Consider the following 19,485-nt stretch of genomic DNA (forward strand, 5'->3'; position numbering starts at 1 on the left):
TACCTTAAGATTAGTTTTATACTATTTTTGTCTTGTACCTTATTTACAAGTTATTGTGCTACTCCCCAAAGCATGTTCAAACACCAATTACTCAGCTAGTAAACTCGGTGTCTATAAAGAAGAGTGACAGCATCTCAGGCCCATTTACACATCCTAAATCTCTGCTGGCCCTACGCGAGAAACTTCACAAGATTCAAACTCTGTGGCTCGTTGATAATTTGAATTACTGTTGTAAACAACGTTCACGCCATAAAGGAGTGACCTCGTGGAGACAAAATGGCCGGATAGTATGGACAGGGTGTGTATAAGATCGCGTGAGTGATCAGCAATCTCAATGTACCCTGGTAAAATATACATGGCTTGCACTGTTTCTACTATAAAATGCGGAAGTTTGGTAGTATTTTTGCTGGGAGGGGAGGTATCTTCCCTTTTTATGAACAAAAGAAACCGCACTGTTTTGTAGTTTACGCTCGAGCCACATATTTCTCTATTGTATTGAAATCAATTAAATTACTTTTATCAGGAGTAACTATGTGTCTTGAAACAAGTCCAATTGCATGTATATAGTTTTGGCGTGTTCGGAAACACATTGAAGTATATTGTTTTCAGCATACACACCGTCTATTACCATTCGTTCATTCAAGAGTATGAATTAATTTATAGCGACGTGGATATATAATGGGCGCAATAATTTTTATTCATTTGTGTGAAGGACATAATGCAATTAAGAATACGCCTAGGTTAGTGTAGGTTTTCTGTATTTAAATATACCCAACCGCGTTGGTCATACTGTAAACAACTTTGTTTAATCCTTTCAAGATGAAAACATGCCCCCTTTTACTGGTTTGTTCGTTTTGAGATTTTTTGGGGGGTGAAGGACATTGCAATATATGTTTGAATTCCAGGACAGAACAGATGGAGAAATGTGTAAAGCTGCAGAAAAATTGAGCGAAACCTGGTATTTTTCTCGATGGGATATCAAAACTACCAGAGTCGACTACTTGTTGAAAATGAAAATGGCAACCGTTCTCCGTTTAATCAGTGCTCGAAATTCAAGATGGCTACCGCTGCACTGTGTCTGTTAGGCCAAAAAGTGCATTGTTTCCCGTTATCTCGAGCGTCATATGAAACCATGCACGTCACAACATTTTTTTTAAGTTTTGAAAAAAAGAAAATATCATGAACACAATGAATATATTATCTGCACTAATGTAATGAATTGTGAAAATTGAACTAGCAGAAACATACCATCTACATGTGAATTCATGTTACGGAACAGTTGATATGCCCCATAAATGTTCTGAAATGTTCCTAAGGTTTGTTCAGTGTCAGCAATTTTACTTTATGGCGGCCATGTTTGAATTTCCCCAAAAGGGGCGTTGGCCATTTTTTATTTCCAAAGAAAAAAGAAAAAAATTTGCATGACCGTATAATTTTTGTATCCATTTTAGGATTAGAAACATTTTATTTTACTTTATTTTATTTTATTTTATTTTAGCCATGTGCTCTTGTTTCAAAATTCAGAATGGCTGCCACGCTCACGCTGTTTTACTCGATGGTAGAACTTATGCTGTAACTGAAAACGAGAAACCGGCCTCTTTAATTAATCTTAAGCCTTTAAAATAACTTCAGATCCATAATAATACCGCAACTATTATATAGCGCGCAAGGAATAAAAAAAGGACGTTCATCAGAAACCCCTTTTTCAGTGAGGTCTTCTAGTCAGGATCATCCCAACAGAATTTACTTTTCTTCTTCACGTTCTCAATTCTTCGAGCGACGACAATAAAATTACAGGCGCTACTCGTTAAATTCACTAAATGGGTTTTTCATAATAGAATGCATGATTTTTACCAAATATTTTTTCCAGAATCGCCCTTTGAGGAATGTCTATTGGCATTACATTATTCATTTCTGAACATTTTACTTCCGATTTCCAATATTCATCCTTTTTATAAGAGTCAGCCTTCGTTCGACAACATAGACAAGAGGCAATGGGATGTGCTGATGGAAATATTTGAAGTTTTTGTACAATTCGCGACATTTAGCACTCGCCTTTCGGGTCGTGCTATACGTCGCGAATTGAACCAAACTCGAAAGTATACCTTGCTATTACATTATATCAAGTTGCGTGTCACTTTAAGCCCCAGATGCAGAAAACGGTCGCCTGAGAGATTGAACTTCAGCGCCCGAGACTGCACATTTTTATGAGTTGGGATTACTTTGACAACACACACAGTATCTATCGACAACACACGCATTGCTTTCATTAATACTGCATTTTACGCGAACACTAACTCGTTAAAAACGACTTGCTGCAGACACAGAAAACGGGTCAAGACTTCAAAGCTAAAAAAGGAACAATCTTTTTTTCATTAAAACAATAGTACCAAGCCATAATCTACATTATACAGTCATAATGTACATAGTAGACAAACTTGATATAACAAACACAAACAGCGCAGCGCAGATGGACAAAAAAAAACAAGTACCGGTACACACAACAAAGTCAAATTGGTAGATGGAAATATATGGACCTCCTGTAAAGACAACTGAGAAGTAAATGTCAGGTATTTCCAAAAGGGTCAGCAAATTCTGCCCTACATGCCCTACAATCTGTAAGTCAAAATAGGAAGTGGTCTCAATCTACAGACAAATGTCACCGATGCCATCAATGATCATTCGTTTAAGTGATATACATCATACTTATCTGTCAGTTCGTGACACCTGCCGAAAAAAGCGTTTGAATGCAGAGAAAAGCCTTTTTCCGAAGTAACATTACTTGTGTGTGCAAGAGAGATGGAGATGGCTCTGTCTCTCCACAAAATCACCATATGAACTACATGCCCCAGCATAACGAATAAGCTGGAAAATGTTTACCCTACAATAGGGTGATAGTGGAATGCTGCTGTTAAAAAGCGGAAAATTGATTAAAATAAAGTTGAAATCCTCTCTCTTTTCATACAACCTAGTAGATAGGTGGCCGTTAGAATCAAATTCAAGGAAAATATCCGGATAAGAAGCCGAAGAATACGATTCTGGGGTTTCTTTAATCTCCAATGCAGGAGGATAACTCATAGAGAGACGGTCAATGAGCCTGGAATTATTTAAAGAAATTTACATAATAACATTACTCCTGGCTTTTCTCCCCCTCCTCCCAGCCCTTCCATACTAAAATGTGATTTGCCCCACTCTGTACCGTACGCGTCAACCGTCGCAACATTCAAGAGTGGTACATATACAGGGAGGTCACGCGTGCTATCTCTGATGGATAATTTGGACGTTAACTGAACCAGATAACGTGCAGTTTTGAATCTAGAAGTTGCATGACTGTAACTGCGATGAAGTTGTGCAGTGTGTGTTGCCCGATTCAGACACTGCTCGTTGCATCTGATGTAAATTTTCGTGGCAGTCGCAGGAGTCACCACATTGTTATTTTGAACTTCCTGGTCTACATCGTTGGAACACCCTGGTCCGTTATAGTCCAAACTTTGGGAAAGAATATCAGACATAACTCTACTCTGAGGAAGTGCCAACTTATTTGTGTATGATATCTTTACTCTGAGGAGTGTCAATTTATTTGTGTATGAACGAACACTAGCTTCCCCTATATTTGTTTCCGCATTTCCCCTCCGGATTAAGTTTATATTGAACAGTTCAGATGAATCAACTAGGTAATGTGCTGGTTCAGAGGTCCGTTTGAGTACTGCTAACACAGTATTTTAGCATCCAATCAGAATGGCGCATTGTAGCATGATATAACATAAATTTTTTTTTCGGCATCTTTTATGTAATGCCAAACTTTCAGTAGATCCGTCCTGTCGACGTGCTGAAACGGAATCATTGCTATTTGAAATGTCATCTTCACGCTCCGCACATTTTCAGATTTGCAATTCTACCGCAAAACCTGTCCAGCTGGAGATGTGAGAAGAAACCTTCAATCCGTCGCCACAATTGCTCTGCAAAGAAAGATCAGCCCTCGTTTCCTTTTAAGCCTTTGCGACATGTCTACTGACAAAAACATTAAGCAGAGAGGAATTAGCAAGTGCGCATGAGTACTTTTTTTACTTTCGATTTGGCTTACTATGAAATCCAGGGATGAACCTTCACTTAGTTAAGTCACATGACAAGCCGACTTGCACAGGGTCCAGAACTATCGACTCTCTGACATTTTTTTGAACTTTCGTTTTACTTCAGACACTGTTGATGAGTCACACAATGCTGACAATATGACGATACTTTATTTTCATCGTTTTTGAATTCGACAAAGTTAATCTCAATAGCTAGGATACTTTATATTACTGCCTTCAACAAGAGCGAAGACAACACATTCGTCTTTCAGACAACCAAATCGCCCAACCCCAACTATTTCAACAATATAGCCATTGCACATATTGACATACTCGGCCACGCAGTGAAGTGCTAAAGCGAAAGAGAGATTTGCACATCCATGGCGCATGTCTTATAGTCTATTCGACTATGTCTGATATTTAAGACCAAAACCTGACATACAGCTTTCAAAATTCCGTTAGCTTTGCTTTTTATCACGTTTCAACACTCTGTCTACTATCAATAATCATTGCTTTCATTTTGTTAAATCATCATGATATTCCATTTATTCATTCATTCAATCATTCATTCATGTTATTGTGTTTGGCAGTCCCTTTGATTATCAATTTTATGGACTTCAGCTGACATCACAGTGACACTAAAGCCAAGTCAACACACTGTACTTGGTCAATCTCGTCAAAACTTGAGTCTCCTTGGGATCTTTTTGATGACAAATTTTGAATATTGAAGCTAACAAAAATTAATAAGCTTACTGTGGGAGTGATGAAATTCCATGCGTTACCAGTGGTCGAACATCGAGATCAATATTATCTTTAGTTATAAATTCTTCACTAATAGATACTGCAAATCCAGACTGAAAATCTCCCAACAGCTTTACGACGAAAGTATTATTGATTCTTGCATTGAACTTGGGCTTTTTTTGAACATTTATCAAAGGAATGAGCCCCAATTGGTCCCCCTTGTTTAATCATGCATGGTGAACAACCACAAGTGCATATATTTTCCCCATTATTAATCTAAACACTACGTATCCGAAATAATTAGGGAGACTGCTATTTGAACGTAACGACGTGGGCCTTCTAGGCCAAGGACTGTATACCCGGAAATTCAGTTCATTTGACAAAGTATTCTCTTTGTCAGGTATACTTGTGCAATACATTGTCCCGGAAGCTATCCCAAATCCATAGACGAGGTACAGTCTACAGATTTGGCGAGCCCATTTGCGCAACCTTGATTTTAATTCGTGCCGTAGGAAAGGGCCAAGTTCAAGTGCACACATCGTAACAACCTACCGCGGTTTATAGAGCAGTTTTTATCCTGTTATTTTAAGGGCGCCGAATTCTCTGGCAAGTGTGTATCGTTGTTTGCGAGTTCAGACCGAGGAGGGTAAACAATCAGAGTAGTGGCATTTTCCTGGATTCTGATTACGTCTGACCTTGTGCCACCTGACTCCATACCCGTATTCATACTGTCGCTGGTATTATGTGTCTAGACATATGCCCCGAGACCTTTCATATCACATGCCACTGCCGTTTTTGACATTGTTTTGTTGTTGTTGTTGTTCTTCTTCTTCATGGAAATAATGAGCAGAACTGTTGATCTTCTTTATGGTGAGGATCTGGGTAATAGAACAATAAATGAATATCAGGAGCGACAGAAACTCCATCGATCTATCCAACGTGAAGGCAGAGAAATATCGCGATAATGAATACGATGTCTGATGATACCCTTGTTAGTCGTTACATCATTTATGAAAGTATAGGAAAGAAACATCTATTTTCTTGCTTGATTTCTTCCAGCGGAATTAAAGAGTTATACCAAAAGTGTTATAATTGCGGATTATCAGTTTACTCGACCCTACATTTGAATTCAAAATGCAGCTGTTCAGATTAATTTGTTCACAGATGTTTCATATAAAATGTGGGGCGTCTTAACTTTACCGTATCGTGATTGTTCTAGACTATCCGGGGCCAATCATGGGCTTGTCACACACACAGGCGCCGTTTTTCTAAATGAGGCTTCCGCCGGGCTGTTCTATAAATCACTGGCGATGTTTTCTCTTTAGCGCCGGAAATATTTTTGTATCTTTTAAAATACGTTTAATTTCAGCAGAAATCCGTGATAGATTGTCGGTTCCACAGAGCAGGAAACTGCACGATATTCAGCACAAGCATTGAGGTGTGTGAATCAATGTTGAAGGATTGCAAGTTATGACACTTAACCCTACAGTATCAAAGCAGCGATTAAGACACCAGTAAAATTTGTGAATTTTGCCCGCAGCACCCAGGTAGAATGTTGCATACAACACTTCATATTTCCAAATAAAATCTTATCATTGAAGCCCCATTTTAACGCATCATCCTATTACGGATTTTTTGAATTGATGTTGTACTTCCTGAGACTAACCAATAAGTCATGGTTCGGCAGGTATGTCACTGTTTTAGGAAGTGGTCTACAGAGGTCAGTTTCAGTTGTCTCTTTCGTTTTAATTGTTACCACCTGTTTCGTGTTTTTCTCTGTTTGTTTGTTCTTTATGTTAGGCTTGTAGCGTCTTTTATCTGAACATTCAACTTAGTACGTAAACATTGAAGTTTGTTCCTCAGTCAACAAAAATGTATTACACTTTGTATTACTGATTTTTTAACAAATTTTATTCAATAAATCCATGATGCAAAGCAAAACATATGTCAAAATCAAAGACTAACAAGGGAAAAATAAAACAAAAACATAGATTATCATTGCCCGAGAACTTTCTTGTGTATAAGGAGGGCACTTCATTACAGTAAATGTCGTTATTTTTCTTACGAATACAAGAAACAAGCTGCAACTGATTAGAGCATACTGTGGGCCAGTTTTTTGTTATCTTGTGTTAGTAGTTTCTTAACATTGTAGTCCTATTCTTAAAATGTGGTAGCATTACTCACATAGGTATTCTCAAAGACGCCTATGTCTGCTCACGGAGGCAGCATACAAGCATTAATGCGACAATTATGTAATGAGTGACTCATTATAGATTAGGGATATAAATGACCGAGACATATAAACCTAGACTGGAGCGAGAAAAATAACGCTTTCTCGCAATCGGCGAGAATCTCTGACGTCGGGCAACTGGTCACCTACCCTCGGGCACATATTCCCTTGTTTGGGCTATAATATATATTATCAGAACATGTCAACTAGTCCATAAGTACTGATTTAAAACGTTTGGTTGGGTAAACATTTGATAAGATTGTTAAATCGCAGATTTAGTTACTCTTTCCAACTCAAACCTTTTTGGCAGAAACGATCCATGTGACCTCTTTCTCTGCTGTGCGATGCGCTCAGCGCAAGAAAAATCTGACATGCCGTAAATTCTACGTCGTAAATCCTGACAGTTATTGTCATATCATGCCTTGGGTTTCTAGCATGATACTTGACCCCTTGCGATTATTTTAAGAATGACTTCCTCATTATGCAGATTGGTTGGAAACTGTATTGCGAATTGTATTGCGAAATTTTATCTGTTCTTTTTTTTGTAAAATCCCTTCTTACTATTTTTATCTCTCTATTTTTCACTCGACTCATGTTGTGTACCGACGTAAAAAGCCTAATGATTATTTTGTCTTTTGATAGAACGCTGTTGTATACAGGTTGGGATGTCAAATATCACACAAGTACGTTGAGAATGGTTTTTCTGAGTTTCACCGCCGAAAACATTGTAAACAAATTGTACAAATCACGGTCCTTCATCATACAAGTGCGAGTGATGTTTTATTCTTCTATTGTAAACATTTTGTTTTCCTAGTCAAATATAAAATCAATCCGACGCAAGCTGTGACAATTTTCCTTTCATTATTGCAATGGCTTTCAACAGCACACGCAATACAATCGCCTCACAACATATGTCTTGTTATACATATCTTGTTATATCGTGTTACTCATTATGACGCTGTAATAAGATAGAATGGCTCCGATTACACGCCATTCAATACTATCGGACTCGCTACTGGATTTTGTTCATAATGTATGTGCAACCTCGATTTCAGTGAAATTGCAAGGTCTGATGTCATACATTTTTAATTAGCAATGTAATCCACTGAGCACGGGGTGAACGTTTGCGCCGGCGTAAAAAACGAGGGGGCATGGTTCAGTTTACGAGTAAATATCTGGTCGGTTTTTACAGACGACGTCGTTTGTTTATTTGTTTTTTCCCCAAAAATCTTTGAACACATGTATGTTTCTGGTAACATGCCTTTTGGGAAACAGAAATAGTAAATCCTAGCATTTGATATTTTCCGAGGTACATTTTATCGGAATAGCGAAAATGTACCATTCTAGAAGCTGAGAGATTTTATTCCAAGTCAATGGGTAGCATAAGTCAGATTGAGCTTGTTACTGGAAATTCAGAATTGGTTACCGGAAACATACATGTAGTCTTTGTCTCGTTAGCTTGTCGTCGAGATGATAACGATCGAGTATACTCATGTTATATTCAAACGTTTTACATGATACCACACAAATACTGATAAGGAAAGGAAAGGAAACGGAAGTAAATACTAAATGCATTTATTGTGACATTTTGCTTGACTCAAGAACGTGATAAAGGAAATTACACTACAAATGCTAAATTTTTCAGTTTCTATAGCCTTCATGTAGAGCTTGCCGCTAGGTGATTTTTATGGAGAAAAATATCTATAAACATGATCGCAAAAGAGAATAACGTCTATTATTTCGCACTTATAAGAATACCAATACAATGGTAGCATTAAAATATTGCCAAAAGTCAATATGATTTATTAAGAATGGTTTGCCGATTCATCGAAAAGTACGTGTCCTTGCTCTCTTCCGATCGCGACATGTCATTTCGCAAATTCATTTTCAAAGTGCAGAGACATCAGCAGACTTGAAATAATCGGTGACAAGCTGTCAACAGTATTACAGGCGAGATAGTTGCATTTTCAGACGCCTTTTTTGTAAATGTGTGGAACTTAACATCATGGTAATACCCTAAATACTGTTACAGTAGCTGTTGAGATCCACAATAAACAAAGCCGAATACAGGCAGAACCGTACTTGCTTATTAAATCACATCATCAACATTGAACGCGGAATTTTATCACACCGTACATTTAAGAATGAACAGACAGTGGAGAACATTTCCTATCACGTCGAACATTGACCGATTACTTGATCTGATGCTGTCCAACATATAAATTCACTTAAAATTGACTATTTCAAATTCTTTTTCTTCCTCGTCTTTGTCTCTGCAACGTTTTTGCGGGGATTAGAAGTGAAATGCGTTCGCGTCACAGTGCAAACAGCCAGGAGACATGAATGGCTAAAAACCATCGCTTGCTTACAAGACAATACAATCGTGCCACTTGTCACCATGCATTGTATATTGCGCGTGTATTTGGCAGTAACTCTTATATATAGACATGCACTATGATTTCCTTTGATATCAGCAGCGAGATAATATCATTTGAGAACATCAGCCTTTAAAATTTTACTCTCAGCTGATATAACCCTCAACATCACAAGTCGCTATAAATTCTACCACATGATGCAATATCAAGATTCTTGCTATGCTCTTATTTGGACCAAAAATAGTAGCTTCAGTGTCCAACATCTTCAAAGATCAGTCTAAGCCTGTGATTGACACCTCTTCTTTACTTCATCGATGAAATCTGTCCGTTTGATTTCGACCTAGGGGACAATCAAATTAACGCCAGGAATTACTTATGGAAATTCCCTCGGTATAAGAGAGGAGTTACACATGAAGAATCAAGAAATGGCAATGCATTATTCATAGCTTCAGAGACATCGGCCAAAGAAATTTGCATAATTTATTCATCAAATCGCAACTGGCTCCTCTGGGAAATAATTGCTTCTGCTTGACACTTCAGTAGGTGAATTGCAATCGCCATCTAAGGGAAGAACCATCAGAACTTGGGAGGGGTGGCCAGGATGCCGATGCACAATTTGTTTTTCGAACCATAAAATTTGACAAAGTATATTTAACACGATTGGAACTAATTTGGGAGAAAAGGATATTGTGATAATGTCGGTTTAATCAGCAAATTTAAGCACATTACACTTTTCTATTTTTGCAATTCACTTGTTTTATGGTAATTTTTAATATTGCAATTTTCAGCTATAGGGCATCTAACTCTTTTGATAAGTTTGAACAATTAGAAGATTCCATTCTCCCAAATCAGTTCCAGTCGTGTTATTTCCGGATGTTGCACAGCATGCATACAAAGTGTTCTTTTGACTGACCTTTACGTAAATATTGTTGAGATTTTAAAATCAGCATGGCTTCAATTTTTCAGCACTTATTACTCTATAGATTTATTTTTTTCATTTAGACCACCCCTCCGAATATTTGATGGGCCATCCTTTATTATGGAAGGGAGTGAACAACTTTTAGAAGACCATGTAAATTTTCCTCAAATTTAACAATTGTGCAGTATTCTGTAGTGTCTGTTAGCAAGAACAGGCCCGGTTTTAATTTAAGTTTTTTGTATTTGCAATATCCAAATTTTCTCGGGTAAATTACATTTTCGTGTTGCAGTCCACGAGCCACTTGATATTGTCAGTATGAAACTGGCCTGTGGACGTATAGAGCGTTTGCTGTGGTGTTTACCAGTTAATGGTTACACTTACAACCAACACGTTTGCAGGACCTTTACACAATTATTTCGGGAGTGAAATGGTGACTGCAAACGAATGACTTTCACTTTGTCGATGTCATATTTCGTTACACCCCCTCCCCGTCTTCGTGTGATCAAAACGCATATCCATAAAATCAAAATCTCAATTAAGGATAAAATCCTCACCTCATCTCTGGTTTTTGTATTCCTCAACTTGATGATCCCTTTTTTCATTTCATCTTCGCCGATGATGGCCACACAGGGAATGCCAGTCTCTTCAGCATACTGTATCTGTGTCAATAACTTGGGATCTTTTTTGTAGGACATCTCAGCCTGTAAGAGGTACAAGCAGAATACTGTGATCATGACAACCAGCCAAATAATCAAAATAAACAAGTACAAACAAAACCCTTTGTTTTAGTCACGTGATACATGGTATATGTCACTAAGTATACATTTCAGCAGAAAACATGTTGCTTACGTTGATCTTAGCTCCCCATAATTCCGAGCACAATCTCATTCTTTCGTCCAACAGGTCCTTCTGCGCTGAAGCTACCAAGACGGCGGTTTCTGTTGTACGGATTTTCTCTTCGGAGGCGAACTTCCTGGCTTCGATGATGGAAAAGATTCTCTCGATGCCAATGCTGACGCCGACACATGGAACCTTCACAACATCAATAAACCAGGGAACAAATAGTTAGGAGGCAGAAAGATGATCAATCGAGCCTGTTTCAAATTTACAAAGTATATTACGCTGATTGAAGACTCTTTTAAGGGATTCTTACTTAAATAAATCACTAAAATTTTGACCAATAGGAGAATTTCTTTCCATACCAATGATACCATTCATGAAAACATCTGAAGGGCCTTCAAGTACCTTTGTCTGCTCTGCTACCTGAACTTTTGACATTCCTCCTACTTCTAATTCATGTACAGTGATTCTATCCCAACAACCATACCTTTTTTCCACTGGGATCAAACATTCCGACCAGGTCGTCATAGCGACCGCCACCGGCCACCGAACCTACACCTTTCCCATCAGTATCTGAGAGAGAAAAGTAATTTCCATCAAGTACTGCGGGATTTATGCGATGTAAATGAATATGATGACACAGCTATAGCACATTCATTGGAATGCATTTTACCACAGATCTCTCTCTCTCTCTCTCTCTCTCTCTCTCTCTCTCTCTCCTCTCTCTCTCTCTCTCTCTCTCTCTCTCTCTCTCTCTCTCTCTCTCTCTCTCTCTCTCTCTCTCTGAACTTTTTGTTGCCCATACTGATAAATTTTGAAAATATGTTGACAGTTGAACTGAAGATCTTTTCTATGAGTTTTTGTAGAGCTAGGAATAAACAAAACATGTGACCACATCTCATTATCTCCACGTTGCAGTCTTTCCAGTGCTACATGAGTTTAGTCGGAACTCTTGGGAAAACATATTATATCAGTTGTGCTCCCAATGCAAAACTCTACAAAAACCAGCGATAGACTGCAACAGGCATAAGTTCACTGTCAAGTCTCACCTGTCAGTGTGCCTTCGTAAATTAGCCCTGTATAGTAATCAAGACCACGGGCCAAGCTGAGATCGAATGAGACCTGAAACAGTAAGACGCAAAACTATATTGCATCGAGTGAACATGGTTCAGAGTCACATAAAACCATAAACAGAAGATGCGAGAACACTGGACGAATTCAAACATTTCAAATAAAATGCAGTCCACTATGGCAGACAAAGTAGTTACACTCGCGCACTCACTCCAGCACAGGCGCACTCATATTGGAGTACACGCCATGACACAGCACACGATTAAATTGTTATTATGGACATAGAAAGTTAGCTTTTACCCTGTTTGTGATGTCCATGGTTTCACAATACTTGAAGAAAACTCTCATCTCTTCAAGGGCCTGTACAGCTTCTTCGTTCTTCGAGATACTGTCATCCTTTAGAAGCTTGTCGATCAGTTCGCCACGACCTGGAAAAGTACATTGCTACCTTTAAATTATGAAATATTACAGGGAGCCAAAAAAAAATCTGTTTGCGATGAGAGGAATAAGTAAAACTTCTTACGATAATAATTTCTCGAAATAAACTAGTCGGTTGCCCCAGAAAATGGGAGACGTTTGAGTTAGGGTAAATAACCCAAGTGCTGATATGCGACGTAGCTATGTCATGTTTTCAAAAATCTGTTTCAATACCGCGACGACGGTCACTGTACATCGCTTGATCACCTTTGCCACTCGGCGACGTGGGTAGTCTCGACACTCGGTGACCTGAGAAGTCTTGACACACTCGAATTTCATAGTTTACTCACCTGTAAGCTTGACAAAAGTGCCAATTTTGTCGGCTACGGCGCCATCAAGACCCTTCGTGTCTACCATTTCAGCTCTTACATCCTCCCAGGGCGTCTGAAATGAAAACGGTGTGCGGGAATATTGATAATATGTTAATATGATAGTATTCGTGCTCAGTCGTCGCCCGGGATCGTTTGTTTCACCGATCATTGAAGCATTTCCAAATTCTAACTGTAAAACCATTGACAGTCTGTCATTGATAGTTGCGCTATAGTCACTATCTCATCTCAAAGAGTCTCGGTATTGCAAAAAAGAAACTGACAGTGTTTTAATACCTTGTCCAGTTTGTCGATTGCAGAGCAGATTGTTCTGAACTTTTCTGTTGGCACACCACAGCAAGCCATCATACCATCAAGGAACTTTCTGTGGTTGACCTAAAAAGAGGAAGAAATGTTTATTCAAACGTGGCAATCTACAGTTTGCGGAGGCCTAACACGCCACATGTCTCCACATAAGTTAATTACATGTAACCACAGACAGACTAAATCTATTAAGATGTTACCGCGACATTGTCACAAGCATATCGAATCATAACGAATGATTGTGTTCTTCTCGCCATTTAGGGGTGTTGAACTTGACGGAATTGCCATGACCAAGCGGCCAACCGTGATACAACGTAAGAAACTGACCGCAATAACTTACTTTAATGACGAAGTCACCCAACTCAAGATCTGACAAAATCTCTGCAACTATCTTCACGACTTCGGCGTCGGTAATCATGACGTCATAGGCTCCTGCAGTGTCGAAGTCCTGTCGTTTCGAGAACATGCAATCAAAATTTTTGAAGATTCAAACAAGTGACCATGACACCTTGTTTATATTTACAGCTCCATTTTAACCGTATTGTTATACTTACTTCAAGTAATAAATGCATATCGAAACCGTCCATTGCTTTGAAGAAATTATACTTTAAATTTACTTATGCCTTCGCATTATTTTAGCATGCGTTCCTCAATGAAATCAACAGAAAGGTACAAGTATCGTCTCAGGAAATGTCCGCCTAAGTTTGCTTAGGTGACATATACGTACATGTCAGAGGACAGACAGACAGACAGGCAGACAGGCAGGCGACATACAGACACAGACAGACAGACAGACACACACACACACACACACACACACACACACACACACACACACACACACACACACACACATACACACATACACACACACATACATACATACATACATACATACATACATACATACATACATACATACATACATACATACATACATACATACATACATACATACATACATACATTCATGATGAGGGAGTAAAAACTTACACATTGGTAGAATTCTCTGTATCGCCCCTTCGTCATGGCTGGGTTGTCTCTCCTGTAGACTTTTGCGATGTGGTATCTCTTGATATTGGTGATCTTCTTCATTGCAAGATATCTGGCAAACGGTACCTGATAGTTGCTACAGTTAGGGAGTACGCTGCTACAGTGATACAATCGTGACTTGGGGTTTTGAATTCCGTGGGGTACATTTTACTTTGAAATTTAGATGTAAGCAAATCAATGTCTGTGGATAAACCTTTTGTACTTTTTGAAGTACAGAAGCTTGATGATTTTTTTTTGTTTTTTGTTTCACGATTCGCCGCCATTAAAATAAGTTGGGCCTCAGAGCTTTGACGTACGTGCCACCAATGGGAAGGCGCGTTACACACTAAAGCAAAAGGATACCGTCAGATCATAACGAAGCGACAAAAGTTCTCCTCCCTGGTCGGCCAAGTCGTATATTAGCTTGCTGTCCTCTCCATATTTACCCATCAAAGTTTCCTGCCAAGAGATAAAAATCATATGATGCAACATACTGTAGCAAGAATTTTCGCATACATCGTATTTTAAAAACCAGCCCTCATTTTGATAAATGAATTTCTATACTTGGTGTCAAGAAATTGCTTTTGATTTTAACTCTAATCGCTTTTGCATTACTGGCGACTTTGGGAATGGATGAAAAATTAAGCCTTACGATTTTCTAACACCTATGCATAACACAAGCCTTCACGCAGTTATGACATGTGACCCTACCAAGTCAGGTCAGGTCACCTACCTTCAGTTCAAATACCGGTGTGTCAATGGTCTCGGCGCCGTGACGTTTAAAACAGTCAGTAATTGTCTTGAAAACGCCTTCCCTGATGGCCATCTGTTTAGGGTCGAAATCCCTCGTGCCCTACATTTGCAACAAAATGGAAAGTTTATCAATGAAACTTTAGCCGTCACTCATAGAGGTCAAAAACAGCATGTCTGATCACAGTCGCTTGTAAATCGATACACGACGGCCGCTGTGTGGTATGCATTAGAAAAGTAGGTAATGCATATCACACATCGGTCGTGTATCGATTCACAAGCGACTGTGCATCTGACGTAACATACGGTCATACGCGCTCTCAGATAGAAAACTTTGATTTTCTTTCAAAACTTTTCCCAAGTAGACTTTAAAACTGTCTTTTTTTCCTTAAAGTTTAGGATTAGAGATGTCAATTACCTAAAACTACCAACAGTTGGATTCCAAAATGGCGGCCACACCCAACATTAACTCACGGTTAACTCACGGTTACTAGACTAGAGTAACCGTGATTAACTCTATAGGGAAATCTAGTAGAGTTTGGGTTTTTTCACAAAAAAGGCGCTGAAAACCTCATTTGCTCAATGGGCGTCCAGACAAGCTGCAGATCAGAAAAGGATGGAAAAGGTGTCCGAAACAACTGATACGCTGAGGAAAATGTGGGTCATTTGATTAATTTAATTAATTAATTAATTTTTTCATTTAATGAAACCAATTTAATTAATAAGATGTTATTCAATGAGCTTCTTCCCAGTTACATCTTTCGGAGAAAAGAATGTTTTGTAGTAATCATAGCATGTAGGGGGAAGAAAGATGCAGAGTACCTTTTCAAAGTTTTAGTGGAAAAATGAAAAAAACCCTGATATTTGAATATCGAAAGTTCCAAGTTCCCAGGTGAGCATGCACGCATGATCGTTAAACCCATTCGATCTGCCCATCGATGACCTCTGCACCCGACAGAGTTGAAAACTCATTGGTCAGATCTTCGATTTGTTCAACGTGCAAAACATACCTTAGGACATTTCAGGACAAATTTCTGTTGGTCACCGGCCTAAGGGGAAACAAAATGAAAAAATATTAATTATGTCATTCCCTTATGTATTCAGTATGTGATAATTAAAATATGTACAAAAAATCTCTATTCTCCTCGTTTTCGAAGTGTATTCCACTGTGTTCGTAGGTATTCATTGTATCAAGCATTGCTGATTATCTGTTAAAATCGGAATAGTAGATTCTGACTCGACTGAACAGTCATGGGGCTCGAATGTTACATGTAATTATCGATTGATATGTGCGTGCTTGCGCAAAACCCGTGACCATAAGTCGAGGCGAAGACGAAATTGCGAGTCTTTCACTTTCGTTTTGTGCCCATCGTCAAGCCTACGTGACATGATGTCGGCGTGGGTATTCTTTAGAAAACATCCAGACGACACAGACAGTCCGCACGACTGCAACGGGTTTTAGTCACAAGACAGACTGGGCTAGACTTTCAAGCTGACAACAAGTTGTGTGGCAAAGTTCGTACTCCTAATCAGCGCGCCTGAGTTTCATTATAAGGGAAACTGGCCCCATACATTGGCTATTAAATTATGTTAGGAGTTGTATGTTTGAACGTTTTTTTGGTATGGTCTGATTCATTGTGTATTCGTTCAGTGATTATTTTTGCAAAGTATCTGTATGTTATAAAGTGCATTATGTGCCAAGTTGGTGTGACTGCTCGAGGAGATGGCCAACTGAAAACATATACAAGTTCCGCTATCTCTCAGATATTGCATCATTCATCGATGAATGACCCCGGGTCACGTGATCATGTTTTCCTTGTATATTGATCGTTCGCCGGTGTACCCGCAGTGGGTGCATGGTATTAAATGCAAACGAGATTGCATCAGCTTATTGTGGCATAGGCAGTGAAGTTGTCATGGATTCCACAATATTTGAAATAGACACTTGTGTTCTGAACGTCAAATGAAAATTACTGCGACTGAAAACTATCATTTTGTCCGCTCGCTTGTCAGTTTTTTTTTCTTCTTTTCTTTTTTGTTTTTGTTTGTGTCGAGGCTGTAAATATTTATTGGCGACCGTTGATTCACTCAGACCTATCCAGCATCACACAAAATTATCAGTGTGAAAAAGTGATTACATTTTCTGAACGAACGTTTTATTCGAAATAATTCGACATGGCAGGTATGACCTCGCAGTCCCACCGTGGACTATGTCAACATTGTACTCAGAAGTGAACATTACTTGTCACATCAAAAGTGTTATTCATACAAATGAAATTTGGCTGATATTAATCAGCCGTTGGTAAGCAAAATACTTGAATAAAACTTTGCCTTCACTTCTTGCAGATGATATATAATTATGATATATAATTTCGGTGAATGAACACGTGCTATTGAAGGAATGTGACGAGTTTTGTAACGTTGCTATGCATGTTCTCGCCAGCGTCAAATCGTCTTGATCAAATCAAGCGAAATAAAACCATTACTAAATGACACTTACCTTGTCTTCTTGTTCAGCCATTCTTGTCCTCTTGCACTGGCTTGGCTACTGCACAAAGAATGATGAATTGGGGTGAAAACCGGTGTCCTTAAGAGTCGCTCTGGCATCGTAGAGGGCGTCGTCAGCACGGGGGTGAACACGTCGTTCGCGGGTGAGATTCTACTGCTAAAGCTGCAGTAAATGCTAATTTTAATAATGTGATTACGCATAGACAGTAGTGGGGGAACAAGTGTCTGTGGATTACGTCATGAAAATCCACCGCTATAAAAAAACAAGCAAACCGAAAGCAACAATTTTAATGAGCCGTGGTGGTGTGATCACTTCGAATTCCAAGTCACACCGTCCATGCAGGGGCCCAAAAGTGACAATTGTCCAAAAAAGTTAACTGCACAAAGTCTTGATGTAAAATAAGCAGTTGAAATTTAATTTACTTATTTTTACTCTCAACGAGTGGTCAAGTTCCCAATAGTGTACTTTTCATTTGGGTAAAGGTAACGGTAGTTAGTATCAGCTCAGTACATATAATTTCGCTTGACAAGTGATGTTACACGAAATCAGCCGGATCGTTTCATAATGTAATTATGTAATTTTTAATTATGTTGTCGAGAAGTCGTATATCCTGCATATGAAACACTGTGCGCAACCATAGCGGAATGCATAGTTGTTCCGCTTTACAAAAGTCAATCTTTGCTCGCAAAGTTGAGAAACGAGCGTCGGGGCGTAAGAAGGCTTGTCGTACGTGTCGTACCACAATGCAACGGTGACGTTTAGGACAACGTTGACGTGTCCGTGCCTGGTGTTGGTCTGGTTCCCTGCCCCTTTTCTACCGCTGGCTGCGCTGCGCTAACGAAAAGGAAAGGGGGCAGGGAACCAGACTAGCCTGGTGTTGGAAATCACTCCGAGGCCACTGCTGGGTGCTGACACTGCATCTCTTCAACAGACAGTATTACTGCACTTTTGTTTCAGTTCATTTACTCAGTCTCTCCATGCAGAGAATGACATTCAGCATTTTGTTTTCAAAGGGTGAACTTTGAGGCCACCCAAAACATTTGCCAAAGAAAAAAAACATATTAAAAACACATATTGTTTGGATTTTTGCCAAGTGTTGTTGTTACTCGTTACCTGGATGAACCCGATTTGACTGGATGCCAATGATAGCATATAAACCGATCAACATAGCCAATGGAAAATACGACAAATTGTTTAATTAATTCAACAGCTTACGGAATTTTCTTCAGTTCCTCTTTCATTATTGCATATTTTCACTTTATATCGCACCTTCATCATGTAGAGCAGGCCGCAAATATATTTTACGAATGATTTGCAATGTTTGGGAGAAAACTCAACCTTTTTGACGCAATTTCTAAAGATACTGTTTCCATAGATTACTTTTTCACGTTTCGTGTTTTTTTTTTTTTTTTTTTTTTTTCATGTTTGGAAATGACTGAAACTGTATTTTTTTGTTATTCAGTTGTTCTAAAGATAGAGCATGCCAACGTCATTGTTTATTGTCTCGTCCCCGTACAGTTTCTTGTATACTTTGTGAGGGTGAGTTCGCCTGCAGTACATGTAATTACGGGGGGCGTAGAACTTGGGACACGCCTCCTCACCTCCGAATGTAACCCTTCCCTGAGCCCCCTCCTGTACAAAATATGGCGCTCCTCTTTTTCAAAGTGATAAACATACCCATCTCAAATACCGATTAGACCAACTGATCGACCTTTAGCACAGCATTTTACACATTTCGTGGAGAGAGAGAGAGAGAGAGAGAGAGAGAGAGAGAGAGAGAGAGAGAGAGAGAGAGAGAGAGAGAGAGAGAGAGAGAGAGAGAGAGATGTGGACAGAGAG

The 19,485-nt window shown here is 39.0% G+C and overlaps 1 protein-coding gene across 1 annotated transcript; it reads right to left on the reverse strand.

Annotated features, from left to right (window-relative positions):
* Window positions 1–8,600: 8,600 nt before the first annotated feature.
* LOC139135193 (histidine--tRNA ligase, cytoplasmic-like) lies at window positions 8,601–17,810 on the reverse strand. The gene is made up of 14 exons (XM_070702463.1): window positions 17,638–17,810; window positions 16,148–16,186; window positions 15,121–15,240; window positions 14,751–14,846; window positions 14,349–14,474; window positions 13,696–13,803; window positions 13,329–13,427; window positions 13,014–13,107; window positions 12,547–12,674; window positions 12,225–12,297; window positions 11,663–11,748; window positions 11,185–11,367; window positions 10,890–11,036; window positions 8,601–9,756 (listed from the first exon to the last, which is right to left on the reverse strand). Exons 1-14 carry the CDS (start codon window positions 17,656–17,658, stop codon window positions 9,694–9,696), a joined length of 1,383 nt encoding a protein of 460 aa, XP_070558564.1. The 5' UTR covers window positions 17,659–17,810; the 3' UTR covers window positions 8,601–9,693.
* Window positions 17,811–19,485: the final 1,675 nt, after the last annotated feature.

Source organism: Ptychodera flava, chromosome 6 (assembly GCF_041260155.1).
Source record: "Ptychodera flava strain L36383 chromosome 6, AS_Pfla_20210202, whole genome shotgun sequence".
Classification (NCBI taxonomy): Eukaryota; Metazoa; Hemichordata; class Enteropneusta; family Ptychoderidae; genus Ptychodera; species Ptychodera flava.

What these genes read in the sequence shown, in the direction of transcription:
- LOC139135193 (XM_070702463.1), bottom strand. Translation starts at nt 17,658, where the DNA reads ATGGCTGAACAAGAAGACAAG. An exon ending in CAATCGACAAACTGGACAAG is followed by an intron (nt 13,108 to 13,328) that starts GTATTAAAACAC and finishes TTTTCATTTCAG; the next exon opens with ACGCCCTGGGAGGATGTAAG. An exon ending in TATGGGGAGCTAAGATCAAC is followed by an intron (nt 11,037 to 11,184) that starts GTAAGCAACATG and finishes TACCTCTTACAG; the next exon opens with GCTGAGATGTCCTACAAAAA.